Source organism: Macaca nemestrina, chromosome 18 (genome assembly GCF_043159975.1).
Source record: "Macaca nemestrina isolate mMacNem1 chromosome 18, mMacNem.hap1, whole genome shotgun sequence".
In the NCBI taxonomy this organism is placed as follows: Eukaryota; Metazoa; Chordata; class Mammalia; order Primates; family Cercopithecidae; genus Macaca; species Macaca nemestrina.
In genome coordinates this window covers 12725672-12749840 of record NC_092142.1, presented here as the reverse complement: position 1 = coordinate 12749840, position 24169 = coordinate 12725672, and the positions used below count along the sequence as shown (strand labels likewise).

Below are 24169 nucleotides of genomic sequence, written 5' to 3'. Positions count from 1 at the left end.
TGAGACCACACCAGCATGGCCGAAAGGAAAACAAAAGGGGAACACCTTCCCTAGCAGCCCATATTATTCAGCACCTGACCCTGAGCCATCTAACATCACTCTACTATCACCAGGGCTACACGCCTCGCACTCTACAGACAGACCCGAGAGCTTGACAGATGCATCTCTTCGGACAATCCTCTGTGGAAGTGACTGACCAAAATAGATTCTGAGCGACAGACATTTGTAGGTTACAGAATCTGGTGAGGGACTGGATTCAGTCATCGTAGCTCAGCTCACATGGTGTCTCCTCCACCAGGCTGCAGACTGTGAGTCCGGGGGACAGTGACCAAGGCCTGCTCTCTACATCGCTGGTGCCTAGGTCAGTCCCTGGCATACGGAAGACACTATTAGCATCCAATGAATAAACAGATGAAGTGTCATCCAAACTGGATCTTGGGGAATGGGCTAGACACAGCCCACCATCCAGGGGAAGAAGTGGTATTCCAGAGGGGACCCAGAGGAGCAGGGACAAGCCTCTGCCAGCCAGCCCTTGCTCCTCCACCAATAGCTTCTCCAATTAAGCCCTGGCTTATTCCAACACAGCCACTGCTAAAGGCACCCGTTCTCTTTGTGACTGATGGATAATTTCATACCCAAATTGGAAACCATTTAAATTGAGACATCAGGAAAATCAGAGGCGGGCAACATATGATACCTCTTTATATTTGACAGCAAGTAAAAAATGAAAACAGCAGTGTTGACCATCTTGAGACAAATAAACCCACAGTCCCTTGGTGGTTTGTGGGGCAGGCACAGAGTCCTTCATTTCAGTCAAATTCCCCCACGTGTGTTCTGGGCATCTGTAGTCAGGATGCTAAGGTGAGAAGTGGGAACTGAGGTTCACGCATTCGGCAAATGCTTTATACCCTGTATTCAGGTGCTGGGGACACAGTCATACATAAAATGGACAAATAAGAGAGCAAATAAACAACTCTATGCCAAGCAGTGTTAGTATTATGAAGAAAAATAGAGCAGCAGAATGCTATTTTAACCAAGTTTATGATATAAGCTGATATTTTACTCCCTACTTTGGATGATTTAGAGGCATTTACTCTTTAATGTAAACCTCATATAACTCTCTTTGGTGGGCATTCCTAGTCCCACTTCAAGATGAGGATATGGGCCAGGCATAGCAGCTCACACTTGTAATCCCAGCACTATGGGAGGCCGAGGCAGGAGGATCACTTGAGCCCAGGAGTTTGAGACCAGCCTGGGCAATATAGTGAAACCCCATCACTACAAACATTTAAGAGTTAGCCAAGTGTAGTGGTGCATGCCTGTAATCCCAGCTACTCAGGAGGCTGAGGTTGGAGAACTGCTTGAGCCCACAAGTTGGAGGCTGCAGTGAGCTATGACTGCACCACTGCACTCCAGTCTGGGCAACAGAGCGAGACTGTCTCTTAAAAAAATTAAAAATACAAAGTGTAAAGAAATAAAGGGGAGGACATGAAGACTCTAAAAAGAGACTTATAAGCTCCATCTCCTACTAGTCCTGGGGACATGGAGACTTGGGGATGTTACCTATCTTATCTGTGCCTTAGTCTCCTCATCTCTAAAATCGAGACACGAGAACCCACATCACTGCTTGCTACTACATATAGAGCTCATGGAATACGATTTGGTACATAATAAGTGCCGGTATACCTGTCTGCAGGTAAGAGTGTAAATGATACTCCCATTTATAAGAACTTCATTGTCTCATGGAGAAGCCAAAGGATACATACATGAAACTAGCAATAATATTTTGAACAAATCACGTTAATTCACACCACCATTTCCGCTGCCTAACAGGCCCATCTTCCTGATCAACTTCAACTCATCCTTAAAAACTCAAGTTAAACGTCTCCTCTTTAAAACCTTCCAAGACATACCCCAGCAGGTAATTAACCCCACCATTGTGCTATCATTATACTTGATACCTACATAATTCTATTTCTTACTCATTGCTCATTCTTTCATTCAACTACTGTGCATCAACAGCCTGCCATCTGCCACGCCCTCATCAACCTCCACGGCAAGGATGATTAGTATGTCTGTGTCTTCCACTGGATGACAAACTTCTTGGGAGACAAATTGACTGGGTGTAGCTCAACAGAACTAATTAACTAATGAATAAACAAAGAACAACATAAGATTAGATAAAACGAGCGGTCCACAGGGAAAAAGGATTACAGGAATTTAAAGAACAACGGAAACATACCTACCAAAATGCAGTATTGACAGGGCCACTAGGAGCTTTGTCAAAGAATGAACGAGACCTTGAAGGATGGGGAAGATTTGGAAGAGTGTGAAAAAGGAGGAAGTCGACATATATTCATGATTGAAGAATGCAAAGTCACAAAACAATCGGAACAGTATAAATGATCCGTTTTGTGTTAACAATAGATGTGTGTTGTGCATGTGTGTGTGTATATATATGCCTGCCTATATGCAAATGCATAAAAAATACCTGGAAGGGTATATACCAAATGCTTCATAGCAGGATCGCTAGGAGGGAACACTTGTCTTTTGTACTCTATATAGTTTTGCATTATTTATATTCTTTCAGAAATGTATTTTTATATTATTTATGTAACTTAGAAAAAATGTTAAAGCATGTCTTCCAAAAGACAAATGGTGAAAAGGCAGAGCGACGGAAGTAGAAGGAACAGGAAGAGCCAATGCTGAGGGACAGGACTCGGTGGAGAAACAGCAGACGGCAAGACATGAGGGCGAAGGCGAAAGTCAGGTCCTGCTTCACCATCTGCCATATTATTTTTAAAGCAAAGCTAAAAAATATCTGCGTTGCACTGCAGCACTGGGGGCAAGAGTTGGCTCCGAGCTTTGCTCTAACAGGACAGGGTGGCGATTCCCACAGGAGGCCCACACACTCAGGCTGGCATAGGCAGTGACACCCTGGACGGGAGAAACGAAAGGAAGCCACTTTCCCAGAGCAGAAATAAAAATCTGGCTGGGTGCAGTGGCTCACGCCTGTAATCCCAGCACTTTGGGTGGCTGAGGCAGGACTGCTTGAGCCTAGAAGCTCGAGATCAGTATGGGCAACATAGAAAGACCTGTCTCTAAAAAAAAATTTTAAAAACAACAAAATTAGCCAGGCATGGTGGTATGTACCTATAGTGCCAGCTTCTCTAGAGGCTGAAGTGCAAGGATGGCTGAGCCCAGGAGTTTGAGGCTCAAGTGAGCTATGATTGCACCACTGCACTCCAGCCTGGGTGACAGAGAAAGACCCTGTCTCTATTTAGGAAAGAGGAAAGGAAGGAAAGAGGGAAGGAATGAACGGAGGGAGGGAGGGAGAAGGGAAGAGGGAGGAGAAGGGAAGAGGGAGGGAGGGAGGGAGGGAGGGAGGGAGGGAGGGAGGGAGGGAGGGAGGGAGGGAGGGAGGAAGGAAGGAAGGAAGGAAGGAAGGAAGGAAGGAAGGAAGGAAGGAAGGAAGGAAGGAAGGGTCAGTCTAAAGAAGCTTGAAGTTCTTCCAACTTTATCAAAAGCCTTGGCTGATCCCCAGTGTCTGGCTGGCAATATCAATTGCATCCCAAACCACAGTCACTGCTTTGGGGTGGATGAGGCCCTCCGTTTTCGAATATCTGGGAGAACACCATTTGAACTCTGATGAACAAAATCACCTTCCTCAGAAATCAGGACCGCAGCTCTGCAGACCTCATGGGCAAGAAAGGCACATCCCAGGAACACTGGGGTGTAGGTAATACTAACATGGTGCCCACCCCTCAAGAAGAGGTCATTTCCAGAAGAACAAGTCTAGGGAAGCCAATAGCTTGGCTTTTTTCAACTAAATCAGGGATTCCTTTACCAAAACGTATCTATTCCCATCTAATCACATAACGTGCTGGTCGCTCAGAAAAAGAGAAAGCAATGAATCTAGGTACAATCTGCTCTGGTTCCCACAGACCAGCTGGCCAGGGAATCAAACTCCATGAAACACACAGCAAAACAGCATTGACTTTTACTAGGAGATTATATAAATTCATTTTAGGGAGATGGGGAAGTCTCCTAGAACATGCCAGGAGATACCCTTGGTGCTGCTTACTGCCTGACCCAAAGTGTCTATGTGAATGATGGCCCGGGAGACAAGGAAGCAGAGACGTGCCTTCATTTATTTGTTTTGAGACGGAGTTTCACTGTCACCCAGGCTGAAGTACAATGGCGCAATCTCCACTCACTGCAACCTCCACCTCCCAGGTTCAAACAATTATCCTGCCTCACCCTCCCAAGTAACTGGGATTACAGGCACCTGTCATCAAACCTGGCTCATTTTTGTATTCTTAGTAGAGATGGGTTTTTACCATGTTGGCGCCAGGCTGATCTCGAACTCCTGACCTCAGGTGATCCGCTCTCCTCGGCCTCCCAAAGTGCTGGGATTACAAGTGTGAGCCACCACACGCAGCCACCTTGTTGTTGTTGTTGTTTTTTGTTTTCTTCTCTTTTCTTTTCTTTTTGAGATGGAGTCTTGCTCTGTCTCTCAGGCTGGAGTGCAATGGCACCATCTTGGCTCACTGCAGCCTCCACCTCCCAGGTTCAAGTGATTCTCCTGCTTCAGCCTCCCAAGTAACTGGGATTAAAGCCACATGCTACCATGCCCAGTTAATTTTTTATATTTTCAGTAGAGGCGGGGTTTCACCATGTTGACCAGGCTGCTCACAAACTCCTGACCTCAGGTGATCTGCCCACCTCAGCCTCCCAAAGTGCTGGGATTACAGGTATGTCTATTACAGGCTTACAGATACGTGAGCCACTGTGCCTGGCCTCAAAGAAAGATTTTTTAAAATAAGAAGAAATCTTTCAAAACATATAAAGAACATCAGATCCAACTTGTGCAGAAGGTATGACTAACCAGAAGTGAACTCTTAATGAAGGTAAAGAAATATATTAAATTAAGGAATAAGTATATTTAGTTAGAAGGTTCATACAACTATTAATATAATCATGTGGTTATTATGTATCCCTGGAAATACTGTGTGTGTTAATTTAGCAGAAATTGAATAAATTAAATTAGTATCTAAATGGATGTGTCATGGCCAGTGAGATTTACAAGGTGGCATTGAGACAGAATGGAAAGCACTGGGAGGACCCACATTTTTAGGATGACAAAAATGAAATGGTCAAGGACAGTGTCATCATCTGACCATGTAGAGGAGAGGACCTGGCCTAGACCAGCTTCTAGAGGAGTCCCATGTGGTTGCCCCAGGCACAGGAACCCCTTTTCCATGCTCATGACATCATATTAAGATATGAACATGTGGCTGGGCACGGTGGCTCACGCCTGTAATCCCAGCACTTTGGGAGGCCAAAGTGGGTGGATCACTTGAGGCCACGAGTTCAAGACCAGCCTGGCCAACCTGGCAAAACCCCACCTCTACTAAAAATACAAAAATTAGCTGGACGTGGTGGTGCACGCCTGTAATCCCAGCTACTCAGGAGGCTGAGGCAGGAGAATTGCTTGAACCTGGGAGGCAGAGATTGCAGTGAGCTGAGATTGCGCCACTGCACTCCAGTCTGAGTGACAGAGCGAGACTCCGTCTCAAAAAAAAAAACAACAAAAAACGAACATGCTAATAACATGCATACCAGGAAGGAGCAAAGAACCGCGGTCTTGAGATTCCTCCCTGTGGGAGAGGTGAGTGGAGTCTGGGGCAGTTTCCATAAGAGACAAAGAATGAGATCAGAGGAAGCTTACTTGTATTCAATAAGAGCAGGCCTTCTTGCACCAATAACGAATGTGGGTCATGAGCTCAGGATTTTGATGAATCCAAATCTGAGCACCTGGTTCAGATGAAATTCAAAGAACAAAGAGACCATTTCAAGAAGGACTGGGTGGTAATTAAAATGAGAACAGGGGGCATGTGAGCCCCAGGAGCATCCTGGTGGTCACTGCCCATCACTTCTCCTGCAGGTGAGGCTGTGAGTGGCAAACTCAAACCACGCGTTCACAAACATATGCTGGAGAAGAGAAGAGAGGACAGGTGCGGCGGAGGGGTCAAAAGCTGCCTTCCGATCCCGGCTTCTACTCCTTCAGGATCCACAGCAGGCAAGACCTCAGCATTCTCCAAGCAGGACCTCTGTCTCCATGCCAAACCCCCATGAAGTGAAGCCAGAGAGATACAGGTCACACGAAATATACTCTGGGCTTTGACCTTTTCAAAGGCAGAGACTATATTTTCCATATCCACTACATCTCCGTAGTCTGCCTCACACTGGGTAAAGCAGCCACACAAAACACAAGTGACTGACAGGCAACGTAATCCAGTGTGGAAAATGCCTCCCTCGACTCACAGCTGAAGTCGTTACATAGTACCAAGTTTCTAAATCTTGATCATTTTGCACCTTGACAATGCTTGCTGTTTGAATCAACACAGGACCAACTTTAAAGTTAAGCTTGCATATACTGCATCTGCCCACAGACACGAAACTCTGATCTTCAGGGAAGTGTAAAGTTCCACACCTGGATGCCTTGGATAACCAGACTCTATCCACTCAAACCCTAGAGTCCAGACCGTCACGGGTCCCCAGGGAAAACTGACGACCCATGGTGATGAGCAAGCCAGGTAAAGGATGAGAGTTTAACACAGAAGCATCAGAAAAGAAAGATCTGTGAGTTTAATACTTCCAACTCCCCCCAGGTGCAAGAGGTACCTGCATGAACAGCAAGGAGCATGTGATCACTTGGGGTATTTGGCCATGGGAAGGAAAACACAGCTAGGCCCAAAGACAGGCTTTTCTTCTCTGGATCTGAGAGGTTTAAAGTGGGTTCCACAAGCATTTTTCCAAATGATTTTGTGTCAAAGACTAATATTTCTGAGTTAAGCCTCTATGTGAGATATATTTTTAGTAGCCCCTCTTAAATGGCACTTTTAAAAATAATCTCCTTCAAGACGGCAGACGATTAAAACAGGGATGTCCAACCGCTGAGTTAAAAAGCCTCTTATAATTTGGAACACGAAGTTTAACGTTGCCGCGGGGCAGCAGACAATTTGGTACTTGATCATTAGCTATGCGGCAAGCGCCACCCGGCAGAAAAATAGATTTCTTATTAAGCTTCCATACTTAAATAGCATCAGCCCTCAAATGAGATCACTCCCTCCGAAGGTTTTAAAGATACCAAGAAAGTCCCAGGGAGCATTTTATTTTAAAGTGAAACTTATTACAAAACTTGGGATGGGGTTTTTCCATCTATCTCATCCCTGGATGTGAAATTACTCATCTTTCTCTCCCATCAGCTCAGTCATCTCAGAGGAAACAAGGTGCCCCAGGAAACACAGACGGCTCACAGCGAGGACCCACATGGGGTGTTATCGAGCAGGACGGGAAGGCAGCTTTCTCGATAATCGAACGTGCTAGTGAACAGAGCGTTGCCAGAGATCCTCCAGGTGCACACTCAGATGTATACGTCATGTGCTCCCTGAGTGACTACGTGTTCCAGGCTCTGAGGGTAGGAAAATGAGGACAACAGTCTCTGTCTCAGGGAAGCTCCTGGTCCACAGGGGAAAATGGAAAAGTCAACACCAAGTGGTACTGCAGAGTGGCAAGCGCCACAGCACAAAATGCTCCAGAAACACTCATCAGGGGCCAGCCATACGGTGGAAGGCAGGCAATGGCCCACTCCACAGGGACCCTCACAAAACACACAAGGCTTGGATGATGAAGGGGAGATGGAAAGGCTTTGTAGTTTTTCAGGCAATTGCAATGAATAGCAATTATCATGGCAAAATACAGCAATGTAAATGTTTATTAAACTGGAGACAATGGGAGAGCAGAAGGGAAGGGAGAGGGAGAGAGTTGCAAACACAGAGAAAGATAGATCAGGCGGGGGGAGAGACAGAGGAAATGAGAGAGAGAGAGAGAGAGAGAGAGAGAGAGAAATACAAAGAAGCAGAGAGAGAAACAAAAGGAGAGAAAGGGAGTGAGAGAAAGGCCGACACAAAAGAACAACAAAAAGAGAAGCACACAGAGACCAAAGAAGAAACAAAGATACAAAAACAGGAGGAGAAACGGAGAGAGTGGGAGAAAATGCAGAAGGTAAGAGACAGCCCAGGTGGCAGAGACCCAAAGTGCCTGGGAAAGGCAGGGCTGTTCAGATCAAACCCTGACCAGGCTGGTGAGTGGGTGGGAGGCCAGCTGGACCTGGGACTCAACACAGGCAGGCCCACTGCACCCCACAGCCACGCTATGTCACCTCCTCTCCTCCAGGCCCTGCAGACTCCATGCCAGGGCAGGCTCATGAGATAAGGCAGGCTCTGATGAGCTCCCCGCTAGCTAGTACATCAATAAAAAACATGACACTCAATGGCGCTACCTTTCCCAAATGCACTCTTCGGAAAATAGTTCCATGACCATCTTCTAAGAGAAGATGTTCCTCAGGGAAATAATTCTGCGAAATAATGACTGCAATAGTGTTCCTTGGGGAAATAATTTTGGGAAATGCTACTATACCTAGCCCATCCCTTTTGGAGAGTCATGGAGCACCCTGGTGTGTGACCCTTGAGGGAAATCCCACAGTGTAGAAGACCATCAAACTATCTTTAATCCAACATTTTTCAGGCTTATTGCATCACAGAACCCCAGTTCCTTTTTAAAAAATACATGAAGCAACTATGCAAACCCCCCATTCAATCACTGTTCTGCTTTCGGGAAACTCTGCCTTCTCTAGATTACAAGTTTCCAAAGAGCTTTTTTTTTTTTTTTTTTGAGGTGGAGTCTTGCTCTGTCACCCAGGCTGGAGCGTGTAGCAGCGTGATCTCGGCTCAATGCAACCTCTACTGTCCGGGTTCAAGGGTGATTCTCCTGACTCAGCCTCCCGAGTAGCTGTGAGTACAGGCACACACCACCATGCATGGCTAATTTTTGTATTTTTAGTAGAGACGGAGTTTCACCATGTTGGCTAGGCCAGTCTCGAACTCCTGACCTCAAGTGATCCACCTGCCTCGGCCTCCCACAGTGCTGGGATTACAGGTGTGAGACACCGTGCCCGGCCTCTGAAGAGCCTTTCTGACATAAACACCATGTCATGAGTATGCTAAACACACACACACACACACGTAACTCCTGATGCATGAAGTGAGAAGAAGAGGTAAGAAAGGGAGAGATTCACTTTGCAGATCAAGAATGGGCATGTTTGAGAGCTTCACCACAGAAGCATCTGACTGTTTAAATCCATCCAGAGTGCTGTGCCTGGAGCACAACAGACACCAAATTTTGCTTGAAATTGGAAAACATAATATAAAAGAGTAAGCAGTGTGGTGGTATGGAACAACAGAGTCCTGGGTTTACATTCAGGTGCTGCCAAGAAGCTGTGTGCCTTTGGGTGAGCCACACAACCTCTCTGTACCTCATTTGCTCAGCTGAAAAATGAGCCTAACCAGAAAATTATAAGGACTGTCTAGAGGGTGCAAGGAAAAAAAATGCACAACAAACACACAGCAAATCTCTACCAAAGGGTGGTACAGACAAGGGAGGGGACGAGTGAGAGAGTGGGGGTCGGGGGAAGGAGCCGACAGCATGGATGCTTGGAATCAGGGCAGTGGTTCCACAGGCAGTAAGTCATACCAAGCCAGACCATCTTTTCTGCTTAAGTGGAGATGATCAGAAACGGGACTAGGGACAGAGAAACAGAGCCTTGCCAAAGAGGCTGAAAAAAAGAGGAATCCAATGTCCATTATATAAAGTGAGCTCGTGTTTGCATCCGCCATGGGAACAAATTGCATTTAATGAGTGGCTTCACCTTTAGCTTTCGCCGCGCTGTGCCTTTAATTGACCTCTACAACTTGCAGTCTTACAAGGTTCTATTTCCCTGTCTCCATTTATTATTCAAACTAGGAGCTGTTCTCCCAGACTGTAATCAAATCCTGCTAAAAGGTAAAAATCTCCAGCATTCATTCACATCTTATACCAAAGGGGAAAAACATAATAAGAGTCCTAAAAATACTCACAGTAAAAAAAAAAAAGAGAGAGAGACAAATTCAGTCCTTAATCCCAAACTCCTTTTCCTTAAAAATAAGTGTCTTAGCTTAAAAGGATGCACAGGCCAAGTTTGGTGGCTCACGCCTGTAATCCCAGCAGTTTGGGAGGCCAAAGCAGGAGAAACACTTGATGCCAGGTGTTCAATACCAGCCCGCACAATGTAGTGAGATCCTGCCTCTAAATAAAATAAAATAAAATAAAATAATTAGCCAGGCTTGGTGGCACACACCTGTAGTCCTAGCTACTCCAGAGACTGAGGCAGGAGGACTGCTTGAGTCCAGGAGTTTGAGGTTACAGTGAGCTATGATGGTGCCACTGCACTCCAGCCTGGGCAAGAGAGCAAGACCCTGTCTCTAAAAAAAAGTAAAGTATATATAGTGATACAAGTTAAGCACTCCTAATCCTAAAATCCGAAATCCAAAATGTTCTAATGAGCATTTGAGCATCCTGTTGGCACCCAAAGAATTTTAGATTTTGGAGCACCTCAGATTTCAGACTTTTGGATTAGGGATGCTCAACCCACAAGTGTAATGCAAATATTCCAAAATGCAAAGAAATCTGAAACACTTGTGGTCCCAAACATTTCAGAAGAGAGCTACTCAACCTGTGTCAGAAAAAGATACCACTGAAAGGACACTAACCCTGCTCGTCTCTGTTTTCTGAATTCTCATTTGGTCTATGCGCTCAGCCTCTCTGTATGAAAATGAACTCATCATGTAGCAAACATTTACTGAGCACCTACTACATGCTGGGCATGGTGCTAGGCACGGGGGATCGGAGTCGGAAATGGGTCATGAGGGCCAGCACAGAGAGCACTGTTTCACTGGCAGAACCTCACAGAACCTCACGCTACGGTCAGCAACATGTTTATTCCCAGCAGACAGAAGAGGAGATTTGGGTTTCCACCTAAAGCAGACAGTCCTGACCCTGAGTCACTCGAACACCCTGGGGTCTGGGAGGAAGCCATTATAATGCAGTGTGGTCAGGGATCCAGGCCCCATGGAAAGGAAGAGAGAAGTGGCTGAGATTCCCATAACACATGTCTCTCACAGTGAAGAGCCAGAAAAAAAAAAAAAAGCAAAAGACAACTCCAGGAGGAAAACTGAGCTGGAAACGGCCTTCTTCCTTCTGCCCTGGCTGTCTGACTCTGGGGAGATAACCAAAGCAGGCCTGAGGCAATAATGGGGTATCCCTTGGGGACCCCGGTCCAAACGGCGAGCTCTTCTGACAGTCTTCAGGCCCTTAATGACCGTTTTACTTGCTCCTCGCTTCTGGCCATCACAGCCTGCCGGAGGAAAGGATCTGATGCCATGAGAACTGCCTCTGTGTAAATGACTGTCTCTGTCCTGGAGGGCATCAGACTTAGGCAGAAGGAGCATAGCACAGAGGAGAGGTGGGCTGGCATGGCCTGGGGGCCTAGTGGTGACATTCATTCATTCACTCATTCACTGAATGAGTCGACCCACATTTACTGAACACCTACCGTGTGAATCACTGAAACCCAAAAGGAGCAGAAAGAAACAAAAACTTGCCCTTGTGGACGCAGGAGAGATAACACTGATCAGTGATAAATCAATGTAACATTACATTAAGACAGGAAGGGAGAGACACATGTCGGCATCATAGTCGACATGGAAAATCTGACCTTGTCAGGGCGTCAGGGAGGGTTCCTGAGGAAGCGTGGAGCTGATATGCAGCTCTGGCACTGAGCAGTGTTCCAGGCGAGGGAACGCCAGGAGCGAAGGCCCTGAGTGGGAGGCAGCACAGGGCAGGAGGTCCAGCACCCTGGGGGAGCATGAGGAGACATTGGTGGGGCGGGGTGGGGCGGGGATGCAGCGACCAAAATCCTTCTGCAACTCAGTTGTCAAACTCATAAAAGAGGAAAATACTTCGTTTGTATGCCCAACACGTTGGAACTACATGGTGATCTCCGAAAGGATTATGGGCCTCAAAAGCGATATTCCTGCAGCAGGTGGAGGAGGCTGGGAGGAGGTGGTCATCCTTTCCAAAGCCCCGAGAGTCCTGCAGGGCAAGATCTCCGGGTTTTCACCCAGTCTAACTGAGCTCTGTGGACTGCCAGCCAGCCTTCCAGTCTAAAGGCAGGATTTCATCTACAATGAGGATTTCCACCCAGGATGCTAGCCCAACGTTACTGTAAAAACAAAAACGGGAAACCATGCAACATCCAACAGGGGCCTGGGGAAATCCATTATGGTATTCCCCAGTGAACAAGACACAGTTCTTAAAATGAACGACAGTTCTACTCGTGACGTAAAATTAAAAGATCTTTAAAGCATACTGTTAAATGAGGAAAGGTAGGACACAGAAGAATGCATTCAGCAGGCTACTCATTATTAACATGTATAGGCACGTGAAAACAGCATGCTGAGGCGTCACTCATATCTGCAAAGAGAAACCCAAGACTGCTAACAGTTACTGCTTCTCGGTAGGAAAATCAGGGGGTCAGAGACAGGAAGAGATTTATTTTACCCTTTTTACTACTTAACTTTTTAGCATGGGGATGCCAAGGTCTGTCATGAATCCAAAAATTTTGATACTTTCCAACTGTTAAAAGCAAAAATATTACCATTAGTATATCCCATTGTACAATATGAAAAAAAGTTTAAGAAAAAAATAAATTTAAAAGAAAACAAAATTTAATTTTTTAAGTCAGATCCAGAACTGCCACTTCTCAGTGTGGGATGTTGGGAGAGTTACATCGTTTCTGAGTCTCAGCTTTGTCTTCTGCAAAATGGGCATCAAAATAGTAATTACTCTGAGGCCACGTGAGGATTAAATGAATTACTAACATTCAAGAGGGAAGCTAAATTTTTGGCTGATAACAATTAATAAATATTAGCTATTAATACCAGCAGTTATTCATTTGTACTGGTTAATTGGGCATCTTTATTATTCACAATGAGAATGATACACTGATGTTGCTCTCCAAAAATCTATCTGCAGTGACAACAGTCACCTACCATTTACTACCTGACACTCACAGGGTCAAACTGAACCTGTCCTAAGAAATGGGACCACTGTCTGGTTCCTGGTTGCCCACTGAGCCCCTCTTGCAAGGCTAGCCTTGGAGTAGGCTGGGACCCTTGGTGTTGGGCAGGGACAAGGGAGAGGCTGGCCCACCTTCAAGACCTACCCCACTCACACGGGGAGACAGGTCAGGGCCAGGCCTCCATCCCCACACCCCATTGTCCTTTCTCAGAGGAGGCAGATTAGATGTTGCCAAGTCTCTAATGTGCAACACAGGTGGCAGGGCCACTGCAGGGATGCTGGAACCTTGGCTGGGGGAAATGGGTAACACAAGGGGCTCCCTCTCCCATACCTGTTCCTGCAATTCTCTAGAGCTGGTATAGCTTGAAGAAAATGGGCTTTGAAATTAAACCTGAGTCTGAATCCAGACTCTATTACATACACACTCACAGAATTACTGGAGCCTTCTCTGAACCTCAGTAAACCTGCTAAATGGAGATGATATTACCTCCCTGAAAGGGTTCTTAGTATACAACAGGTCCTTCCTAAGTATGTTTCCCCTTAAGGAAACTCCTAACTATCTAATTAAAGAAATCCACAAAAACATGTACAAAGTCTTGGAGTGTCAGAAATTAGGGAAGCAAACTCAGTCAGGGACTGCACTATTAGGCTTTCAATATGGTGGGGGGTGGGGGATGGGGATTACATTTGCACACTGGCCCCACTGAAACAGATGGGGTCCAGTGTGAACTGGCTCCTCAAATAGTGCTTTCCTACACCAACATTTATGAGCCTCCTGATGGAAACACACACCACCACCTGTGACACCACTGTGGCAAAAAAACCAAACCTGAAGCTTGTCAAGCCTCCAGAGTGAATGACCAATTTAAAGAAAAGGTAAGGGACAGAGGAATATGACAAACATCACCATAGGATTACAATTAGCAAAATCCTACCTGGGAAAACCTACAGTTCAAGGATGCAAGTATCTTCCACAATAACGACAAAAAAGACAAGAGAAAAAAAAGAGACATAGCAATGGAATCTACAAATTAAAAGAGCCTGAAGAGGGGCACCAACCAACTGCACTATATGAACTTTATCAGGATCCTGATCAACACAAAGACATGGAAAACTCTTTTGAGCTAACTGGAGAATATTGAACACTGACTGGGTATTTCATAATATCATGAAATTACTGTTAAAAATAGGCGTGAGGCCAGGTGCAGTGGCTCACACCTGTGATCCCAGCACTTTGGGAGGCCAAGGTGTGCAGATCACTTGAGGTCAGGAGTTCGAGACCAGCCTGACCAAAATGGTGAAACCCTGTCTCTAATAAAAATACAAAAATTAGCCAGGCGTGATGGCGGGCACCTGTAATCCCAGCTACTCGGGAGGCTAAGGCATGAGAATTGCTTGAACCTGGGAGGCAGAGGTTGCATTGAGCTGAGGTCGCGCCACTGCACTCCAGCCTGGGCAATAGAGCACGATTCAGTCTCAAAAAAATAAAATAAAAAAAGGTGTGATGATGGTATTGTGAATATATTTTAGCAGTAAATATTGGGTATTTATGAATGAAAGTGTAAGATGGCTTGGATATACATCCAAATAATCTGAGTTGAGAAGTAATGAGCAGAGTATGAGCAAAGCGAGAATGACCTTGAGTTGATTATTACTGAGGCTGAGTGACAGGGACATGGGTTTTTGTTACATAATTCCCTGTGCTTTTACACATGTTTTAAATTTTCTACTTTTATTTAAAGTGAAAGATTAAGTCATAGGCTAGAAGGGGATATGTAAAATACATGTAACTGCAAAGGAGATACAAAAACAGTGACAAAGCAAGAAAGTCAAATACTGTGCAGTAGAAAAATGGACAAAGGCTGTGAGAAGTCAGATGTGCAACCCAGAATGGGGAACAGGCAAATGAAAAGATGGGCAACCTCATCTGTGGTCAGGGAAACACAAGTTAAAGCCATCTCATGCAAAAAGGCATTGGTAGGTACGAGTGGGAAAACACAAACCGTCTTCCTTCTGCTGTCACTCCGCAACCATCAACAAAGACGACTTCTTGGGACGAAATGTGTGGGGGTTTCTCCCTACCACCAAACAATCAGTTCTGCAGCAGATACCAGCTGGGCGTCCTCTGATTCAATTCTGACACATCTACCCACAGGTAGCATCGGATCCCACAGGGTGAGGCTCAGTCCCACAAGACCGCTCCTCACTTCTGATGTCAACCACAAGCCCCAGGTTGTTTGACTTGTGCTTCTGACTCACTAGCGATAAAATGCGGATCTCACCATCCCCTTCTTGGGTCCCGTTAATTTGCTAGAGCAGCTCACAGAACTCAGAGAAACACAGTTTCTGGTTTATTATAAAGGATATTACGAAGCATACAGTGAAGACATGCATAGGCCAAGGTATGGGAAGCGGTGTGGAGCTTCCATGCTCTCCCCGTGTATCAACCTCCAGGAACCTCCACCTGTTTAGCTACCTGGAAGCTCCCTGAATCTCGTCTTCCTGGGCCTTTTATGGAGACATCACTGGATAATCAAGATTAGCGATGTGATTGGATAAAAAGGGTAGGGTCTAAGACTAACAGACTGAGTGGGGAGACCCTGCAGCGCCTGTCTGTCCAGATCCTTCCTGGCTTCTCTGTGCAGTACTCTTTCCTCCCGGGGGTGGCGCTGGACCCCTTCTGAAACGGGGGTCTTGCGACCTACAAACAGACAATGTGGGTCAATTTCTTTACGGAAAGCAGGGGAAGAGTAGAGTCCTGCCTTGGGTAGGAAAAGGAAGAGGTGAAAAGAGGGCAGGAGAAGGTCAGACAGATTCTGTCTTCTGAGGCCTAAAGTGCCTCCAACCTTACAACAAGGGCGGTGGGAGTTATGGGCCAGAACAGCAGATGAAAACACAAATATATAAAATATCACAGCAGGGATGTAACAGTGTCAGCAGGAACTTTTGCACACAAACAGAGGGATAATAAACAGGTTCTTTTACTTTATAAAATGGTGAATCTCAGTAAAGGTTAAGCCATACACTAAAACTCTGCAATTTCATACTTAGGTACTGACCTTAAAGAAAGGTTTGTGTAATGGACCCAGGAAGTGATAACAGATGGCTGCTAATATCACAAAAAGGTAGCAAACATATGCATCTCCCGACAGAAAGCACCGCCCAACAACAGAGTCATATCATCAGCAAAATTAAACCTGAATCCAAGCCTGTAATGGAAGGAAATACAGGAAATGAAGCAGCATATCGAATCGCACGACAGAGATACCAGCAGCAAAACTGAGGTGGTGTAAACCTCTGTAAGGCAAATCCAGTGTCTTCAGTAAACAAATTACGAGAGAGAAGGGGAGAGAGAGAGAGATGAGAGAAGACTCTGCTGAAGAAAAGAAACCTAAGACAGTAGTGGATTCATAGGCAAACAAAGTAGAATGGTCGCCAAGGGCTGGGGGAGTCGGGAGCAGGGACTGAGTGTTTAACGGGGACAGTTTCAGTCGGGGAAGATGGAACAGTTCTGGAGAGGGGTGGTAGCAATGGCCTCACACTGTGTGAACATACTTAATGCCACTCAACTGTACACTTAATGATGGTGAAAATGGTAAAAGTTATGTTAGGTATATTTTACCCTAATTCTTAAAATTTAAAGGAAAAGCAACATAGACACATATTAACCAATCACAACGCATGGATCTCACGTGGATCCTGAATCAAAAAAGCTATTCAAAGGTATGAGGCAATTGGAAATTTGAACACTGACTGTGATGACATAAAGGGATTACTGGTAATGGGGGTGATAAGGATATTGTATTTATTTTTTTCGTATTTTTAGAGATAAACACAAAGATGTCTGTACATGAAATAATACCCAGAATTTGATTGAAATGATATAGGAGGAGGAAACGGACATAGATAACCTGAAACACAATTGGCCATGACAGATAACTGTCCACCCTGACGAAGGAGATACAAGTGTGCATGACACACCTGCCTAAATGTGGGCATTTTACATAATAAAGAAGTTGTAAAATGAGGAAGCTATTATATGTCTGCACAAAAGGACAAGTGTTAGATGCTCACAGCGTTGTGGTTCGTAATAGCAAAATAGTGGAGACATCCTAAATGTTTACAAAGACACAACTGAACCAAAAATATTGTGGTATTTCATTCAACAGAGAACTACAGAGCCAAGCAAGCAAGTGATCTAGATCAGCGGATCTCAACCAGAGGTGATTCTACCAGGTTCTGAAATCCAGAGGACATTTGACGATATCTGGAGACATCTGTGGTTGTCAAAACCTGGCGAGGTGAAGCCACTGGCCTCTAATAGGTGGAACCCAGGGATGCTGCTAAACATCCCATAATGCTCAGAACAACCCCCACAATAAAGAATTACATGATCCAAAATATCAGCAGTGCTGTGGTTGAAAAGCCTTGTACCTGATGTATGTGGATTACTCCTCAAACCACAATATTGAATTAAAAACAAATAAGCAAAGACAAGTGGCAAACAGATACATACAAAAGTAATGTCATGGAGGTAAAAGTTAAGAACACAAAACCAAGAGTGTTTACTGCTCATGGAAATTTATCCATGCAGGAAAGTATGGAAACATGGGTGGGGGAACTATATGCCAATTTTAACTATAGATGACTAGAAAGAGAAGCATGAAATGTTGCTTCAACAGAACTTGTAACATTTTACTTATTCTACCCCATCCCCATAAAAAATAAATAGCAAATGTGGCAGAGGTGAATGTGGGCAAATCTGGCCGGTGGATACATGGTTGCTTGCTCTGTTAGTCTCTATGCTTTTCTCCCGGGCTGTGGGCAGCAGAAGCTGGACGGACACAAAGGGTTGGGGGAACACTCACCGGTCCCCGGAGATCGATGAGCTCCTGCCTCATCTGGGACACGAGGGCTTCCTTGGCCACCAGGGCCCTGTGCAGGCGCTCGTTGAACTCAATCAGCTCACCATGCATCTCTGCCACCTGGAACACAAGCACCGAAAGGTGGGACTTAGAGGCGGACATGCCCCAGGGACCGATCCCGCCTTCTCTGGACTCTCCTTCCTGACACCTGTTAGCAAAACATCCGTAGGCTGTTGGGGCTGGAGTCAATGACACCGCTTACCTGTGAACCATGCAATCCACCTGTAAGCTCAATGTGTTTTGACCTGCTTCACACTGACGCTTCAGAGTCAACAGTGTGAAGTTATGGTCCAAATAAGATAGTATCAGATCATGTTTGGACCTTCGGCTTTTTTTTCTCTTTTTTTTTTCTTTTTCTTTTAAGTAAGGTCTTGCTCTGTCACCCAGGCTGGAGTACAGTGACACGATCTCAGCTCACTGCAACCTCTGCCTTCCAGGTTCATGCAGTTCTCCTGCCTCAGCATCCCAAGAGCTGGGATTACAGGCATGTACCACCACGCCCTGTATTTTTAGTAGAGACGGGGTTTCACCATGTTGGCCAGGCTGGTCTTGAACTCCTGACCTCAAGTGATCCACCCACCTCGGCCTCCCAAAGTGCTGGGATTACAGGCATGAGCCACCGCACCCAGCCTGATTCTTAATAAATCAATGCTGTTCTATCTAGCAAAGGCTTTCTTCCGCAGCTGACTTATACTTGTCAAGAATTTTGCTAACGGCACGAGAATAACTGACCATTTGGTTTATCAGGTCCTTGGCTCAGAAAATCAAGAAAACAGAACCAGAGCTTTATCAAGGATAGTGACAACAATGGTGACAGATGAAATCACAGCAGTGCAGCTACCCTGAAGTCACTGTTTGTTCCCTGTCAGGCTAAATCCTCCCAGAGCGCTCTTTGCAGCTTCATCACACTGTCTCTCTGAGGTGGATGTTATTATTCCCACCTTACAAAAAAAGAAACGGTGTCTCAGGAATATAGTGAGCTCGCCCAAGGCCAAACATCTAACGAGAAACTGACGCCGGAGCCCTGGCTATACACTGCGGTCCTACCAATCCACTCTGCCCACAAGCAACTCATCTGGGCCTGCTGTGAGCTGCTAAATTTTTCCAAATTGAGTTATTCGATATTCTCAGCTGATCCCCAATAAATAAAACTGGAGGTGGCTATAGACAGTCTATAGTTAAGGTACAGACTATTCAACTATAATTTACTTAAGCATTTTAGAGAAATGTGAGACGTAATCCTGCTATACTCTCCAAGAACCCTGAAGGAAGAATCTTGCAAGCATGTTTTAAGAGAAATCCCCAGAATGCCAGGTCAGGCAGATCCTTACCTAGGCCCTTAGCTCCCTGCCCTTCCCAGGAGATCACCCCTCCAATGCCCCAGGCCTCACCTATGCACTAACTACACTGTATGCAGTATAAAAACAATACCAGGCCATTTGCAATGAGTACTTTACATGAGCTATACAAGACACTGTCAGAATAAAGGAGGGACACAGGGAAAAGCTTTGTGAAAAAACAGGGGTCACTAATGTGTGTCTTATCTCAGGAGGAATAAGAGGGAGCCCTCCTTTTTTGTTGTTGTTGTTGTATGAAGGGTAAGTCACAGAAGAAAATCCACCAAGATATGAATGATAGCCAAAGGGGTATGTGGGGTATGTTTCCTTCTCATTCTTTCTACTTTTCCTTATTTGAGCTCCCATTCATCAGTGAGAGAAGCCACGTAGACCCTTTATAAAGAATTAAAATTCTTCATCTGAAATACAAGGGAGACATTGTGCAATCAACATGAAATATATCAGGCTTCCATTAACTTGCTCTGTGAGTTCCCCTCCAAAGGTACCCCCTTCTGTCCCTGAGGTACAGAGGCTTTCAAACCAGTGTGAAATAGTAAGTGAAAATAACACAAAAGATACTGCAAGAACCATGCAATTAACAAAGGCAGAATAAGTCACTGAACCTTTCTGACAGATTTTTTCTTTGTACAGATGTAAAATTAATATTCCTTTGTTGCCTTATTCCTTTTGGATAAGAAAAGCTTGAGTCGATCGTCTTTTGGCCTTTAACAAACACAGTATTGCTGATAATACCTGTGTGCCCCCCACACACACAGAAATCATATAAACCCTCCACGAGCTTCCTCCGGGCTGTGAATCCATTCACCACGCAGCAAGCTGGAAATCCACAGCTGCTGATATTACTGCTAAATACCTGCCAATGTGCCCCCACAAAATGTGAGCCTTAAATAAATGCCACTGCCATTTTCAAAGCAAAGCAGGGTTTTATGTTTTGTTTCTGTTTTGTTTTGCAGTGGGAGCCAGAGTGTTACTGCAATTTTCCATAAATGCAGAAAACATCGAAACGTCCCAGCTCCAAGTGGTGTTTACCATAAGCTGTCAAAACCCTGGTTCTCTTTTGCAGCCAGAAGAGCAGAACTTGACCACATCAGGCAAATCTTTCATTTCACTGGGGAATGAAAAGGAAAAATCCGATGCAATTTAAGAGACAAAAGTTGATAAAAATAATTTCCAGAAACCATTAAAACTACAATGTTCATTGTTACTAAGCTAAGCTCTGAAACTCTGAGTTTTTATATTACATATCCCTACCTGCAGCCACTGGTATAAACAGCTTTCATCTTACGTAAACCATACTGAGCTTACTGTTCCTCAAATAACTATTTCCAAACTCCAGTATAACTAGAAATAAATTCAGGACTCAGAAAGAGCCTCAGAAGAGAAAATGTGAAATCACAAATAGTTCCTGTTATCACAAAAATAAAAGTAGGCTGCACAACCACTGCCTCTTGAAATTTTTATTAGGCTCTGAGGGCACTTATGGGTTCTCATCTGACCTTCTTATTTTTCAACAGCCACAGAAAATAGGACAGAGAGAGAACAGGTGCCCTCCAATCCATTCTCCTCCAAGCAGGCACAATGATCTCCCCAAAGTAACATCTAATATTGTCATCTGTTGTTTAATACTTTCATTGCTTCTACAGCTCTAAGAGTAAAATCCAAACTCCTTCAAGATGCAGCCCCAGCCTTTCTCTCCAATCCCCTTTCTCCGTCTGTGGGTCTCACTAACTCACTCAGCCCTCACAGGCCTTCTCTGCTCCATAAACCTGCTGAGTTCTAGGAGGTCACCCTGCAGACAAGGAAGAGAAAGGTATGACCAGTGGAGGAAACTACAGGTGCAAATGCTGGCACCAGAGGCTGGCAGGGAGGAGGCGGAGAGAGGTGGTGCAGGAGTCAGGCCTTGGTGCAAGATGGGCCCGGGCTAGATCAGTTACTGTGTGTGTGTTCTGGTGCGAGCCTGTGGCTGTGCGTCTGTGAAATGGGCATTAAAATCCACACCCATTTTACCAGGCCACTGTGAGGATGGCAGGAGATGCCGCACTTAGCAGGCTTGGCAGCACATCTGGGGCAGGATAAGTTCCCAGTAGATGAGAGCTGGTTTTATGTCATGGGTGATCATGACAGGAGACATGCAGGAAGTGGCAGACAAGCAGTTCTCCAGGGGCCAGGTGGAGAAAGACCATGACGTGCCACACCGAGGAGCTAGAAATGCTGTGGGGAGCACTCAGTGTGCCCTGAAGCAAGAGCACCACAGAGCTGCTAACCATCTTCCAGGCACGGTGCTGGGATCTTAGGGAGGAGGAAGGAGAGCCACACAGTTTACATCCTTTGACATTTGGTAAATTATGAAAGAGTGACTCGGAAAGAAGACAGTGTATCAGGGAAGGCCCACCCCTCCAAGAGTTAACATTCAGGAATCACTTTTCTAATGAGCCTTGGCACATGCCAGGCAGCCTCCCAAGCCATATCCAATGCCTATATCCCCACCAGGCACTTGTGTCCTGACATCACCAGTTTGAGAGTCTGATGTGCTTCCTTCTACCCTTAGTTGTATTTCATGAAAATTAATCAATCTGCAGGTAGCTAAGGAGGAGATGCCATTTGACAACACTATCACAGTGACAAATCAAAAGCAAATGCCAGGTGGAGATACACTGACCAGGGCTGACACAGCCCCAAACCCAGCCCAGCACGGGACAGAGGACCAGGAATGAAGCCTTCATTCTCCAAGAGGCCCAAGGACACCATGGGCCAGTAGAAGTTGTGGTTCTGAACTTGTGCTTGGAAGGTGCACAACTTATCAGTTAATGAGATGCAAAGACTTTGCGTCACCATCTGGGTTTCATCTTTTGGGCTGGAGAAAAGGTAGAAGATTCAAGAAGTTTAGGTAACTTGCCTATTTGGCAATGTATATCAAATTTTTTAAATCACTCACCTTTGATTTGACAAATCATGGCTGGGCAGAAATCTTGCCTCTCTACTTGCAAGTGAGCTCAAAATACAAGCTTAGCTCCAAATGGCTAGGATCCACCTAAATGCCCATCAAAGGGGACTGGTTAAGTATCTCAGGATTCCACTACTCCCCTGCCCGCTGTTCCCTTGGCAGACAGCACTAATCAATCACTGCGCCCGTTCCTCAAGAAGATACCTAGGCAGTCATAACTGATCAATCAGTGTGTTGACCAGCAAGATGATGCCTATTTGGTAACCCTGGTCTAAAAGATGGGGGAAAGCATCACCAGGAAGGTGACATTTGAGTTGGGCTTTGGAAAATGATGCCTTCGGGGCTTTAGGAGATGGAGCAATTCCTTCCAGCTGGAGTATCAGGAAACATGATCTCCAGTAACAATGTTGCTGTGAGAAAACTTTTAAGTCTGTGAAAATACCGGGAATTATCATAATTACCTGCCAAATCATGAAAGGATTATAAGTTTTTCAAAAAGGCCTCTGGCATTTCGTTTCATATCGGAACGTTCCCTCCATCTAATCACATTCAAGTAAATCATGCTTCACCCTCCTCCGGCTAACAAATTAGATGCTTCTTGATTAATTCGATCAAGACACTCCCCAAATTTCAATAGCAACTGAGGCTCTTTGGGTCACATACTCAAAACTCTCCAAGATTATTCACTTCGATGCCTTAGAATCTGTAAGTTTTATAAAACAACCCGTTTTCCGGCCCTGTTTACTCTGGTTGTGGGGAGGGGCCTGAAGCCTGTTTCTATGATGATGGCATTGCACCTATCTAGTTAAAAAGTGAACCTAGACAGCGTCCACTTTGCATTCACATGCTCCAGAGCACCAACTAAGTGTTAGGCCTTTTACAGGCATTAGGTGCACCAGCTCATATAATTCCTGCAACCCCCTGCAGGGCAGGCATGCTTTCCTTACCAATGAGGCGCAGAGAGGTTGGCTCGTAAGCCTCAAATATCAGGGCAAGGAAATGACAGAGTGGGGATTGGAACCCACACCTTAATGGCCCTACTATCTGTGCTCTTTGCACTCCATCTTGGATATGGTAGGAAGCTAATCTCTTTGGTGGTTAAGAACAATTGGTTTGTACCGCAGAGTAGAGGGAAGTGACATGGTTTGGACCCGTGGCTCCGAATCCAAGCTGATCACTGGTCACTGGAAGGGCTTCTGAAAAATGCGGGTTTCTAGGTCTTGGCCCCTGAAATTCTGATTCAGTAGACTGAGGGGAAGGACCTCAAAGAATACTTTTTAAAGCCCGTGTTGACTGTAATGATAAGTCAGAACTGACAGCCACTGGTAAACACAAAGGGAGCATTTCACAGACTCAGCTTTGAACGGCAGTTGGGCCATTCCCTACTTATAGAAAACTGTTTCCCTGTTCCTCATTTGTAAAATGGGGATGTCGCAGAAGCTCCTCCACTTGTCAGCTCTCTACCTCTGAACTGTCGCTGATGCGAACAAAGCTACAAGCCAGAAGAAAACGGCATGAACCCCGCCTGCCCACAGCAGGATGGGGGCGGTACAGTCATCCCTCGCTATCTGTGGGGGATTGGTCCCAGGACTCCACACGGATACCAAAATCCACGGACACTTACGTCCCTTCTATAAAATGGTGTAGTATCTACAATAGAACCTACACACCTCCCTCCTCCTGTATACTCTAGATCTTCTCCAAATTACTTACAGTCCCTGATATGATGTAAGTGCTATGTAAACAATTGTTATACCGTATTGTTTAGGGAATAAAGACAAGGAAAAAAGTCTGTACACGTTCAGTACAGATGCATTCTCCCCGCCTGGCATTTTTACTCCTCCACTGGTTGAATCACAGATGCAGAGTCGCAGATACAGAGGGCCAATTGTAACTGTCACATGCAGCGCTGCTACCTCAGT

General features: G+C 45.4%; 1 protein-coding gene across 6 annotated transcripts in view; it reads right to left on the bottom strand.

The window, feature by feature from the left end:
- Positions 1–24169, bottom strand: part of LOC105467916 (sorting nexin 29) — a 590024-nt gene that overhangs the window by 202757 nt on the left and 363098 nt on the right. For 5 of the 6 annotated variants that reach the window (XR_011616096.1, XM_071083656.1, XM_071083660.1 and 2 more), the window contains one exon: positions 17889–18005. Coding sequence is in view for 5 of the 6 variants with exons in the window: in XM_071083656.1 (XP_070939757.1) it covers positions 17889–18005 (117 nt within the window). In the remaining variant the exon portion in view is untranslated. Of the gene's footprint in view, positions 1–12474; positions 12577–17888; positions 18006–24169 lie in introns of those variants that run through there. The other variant, XM_071083659.1, reaches the window with a different exon arrangement.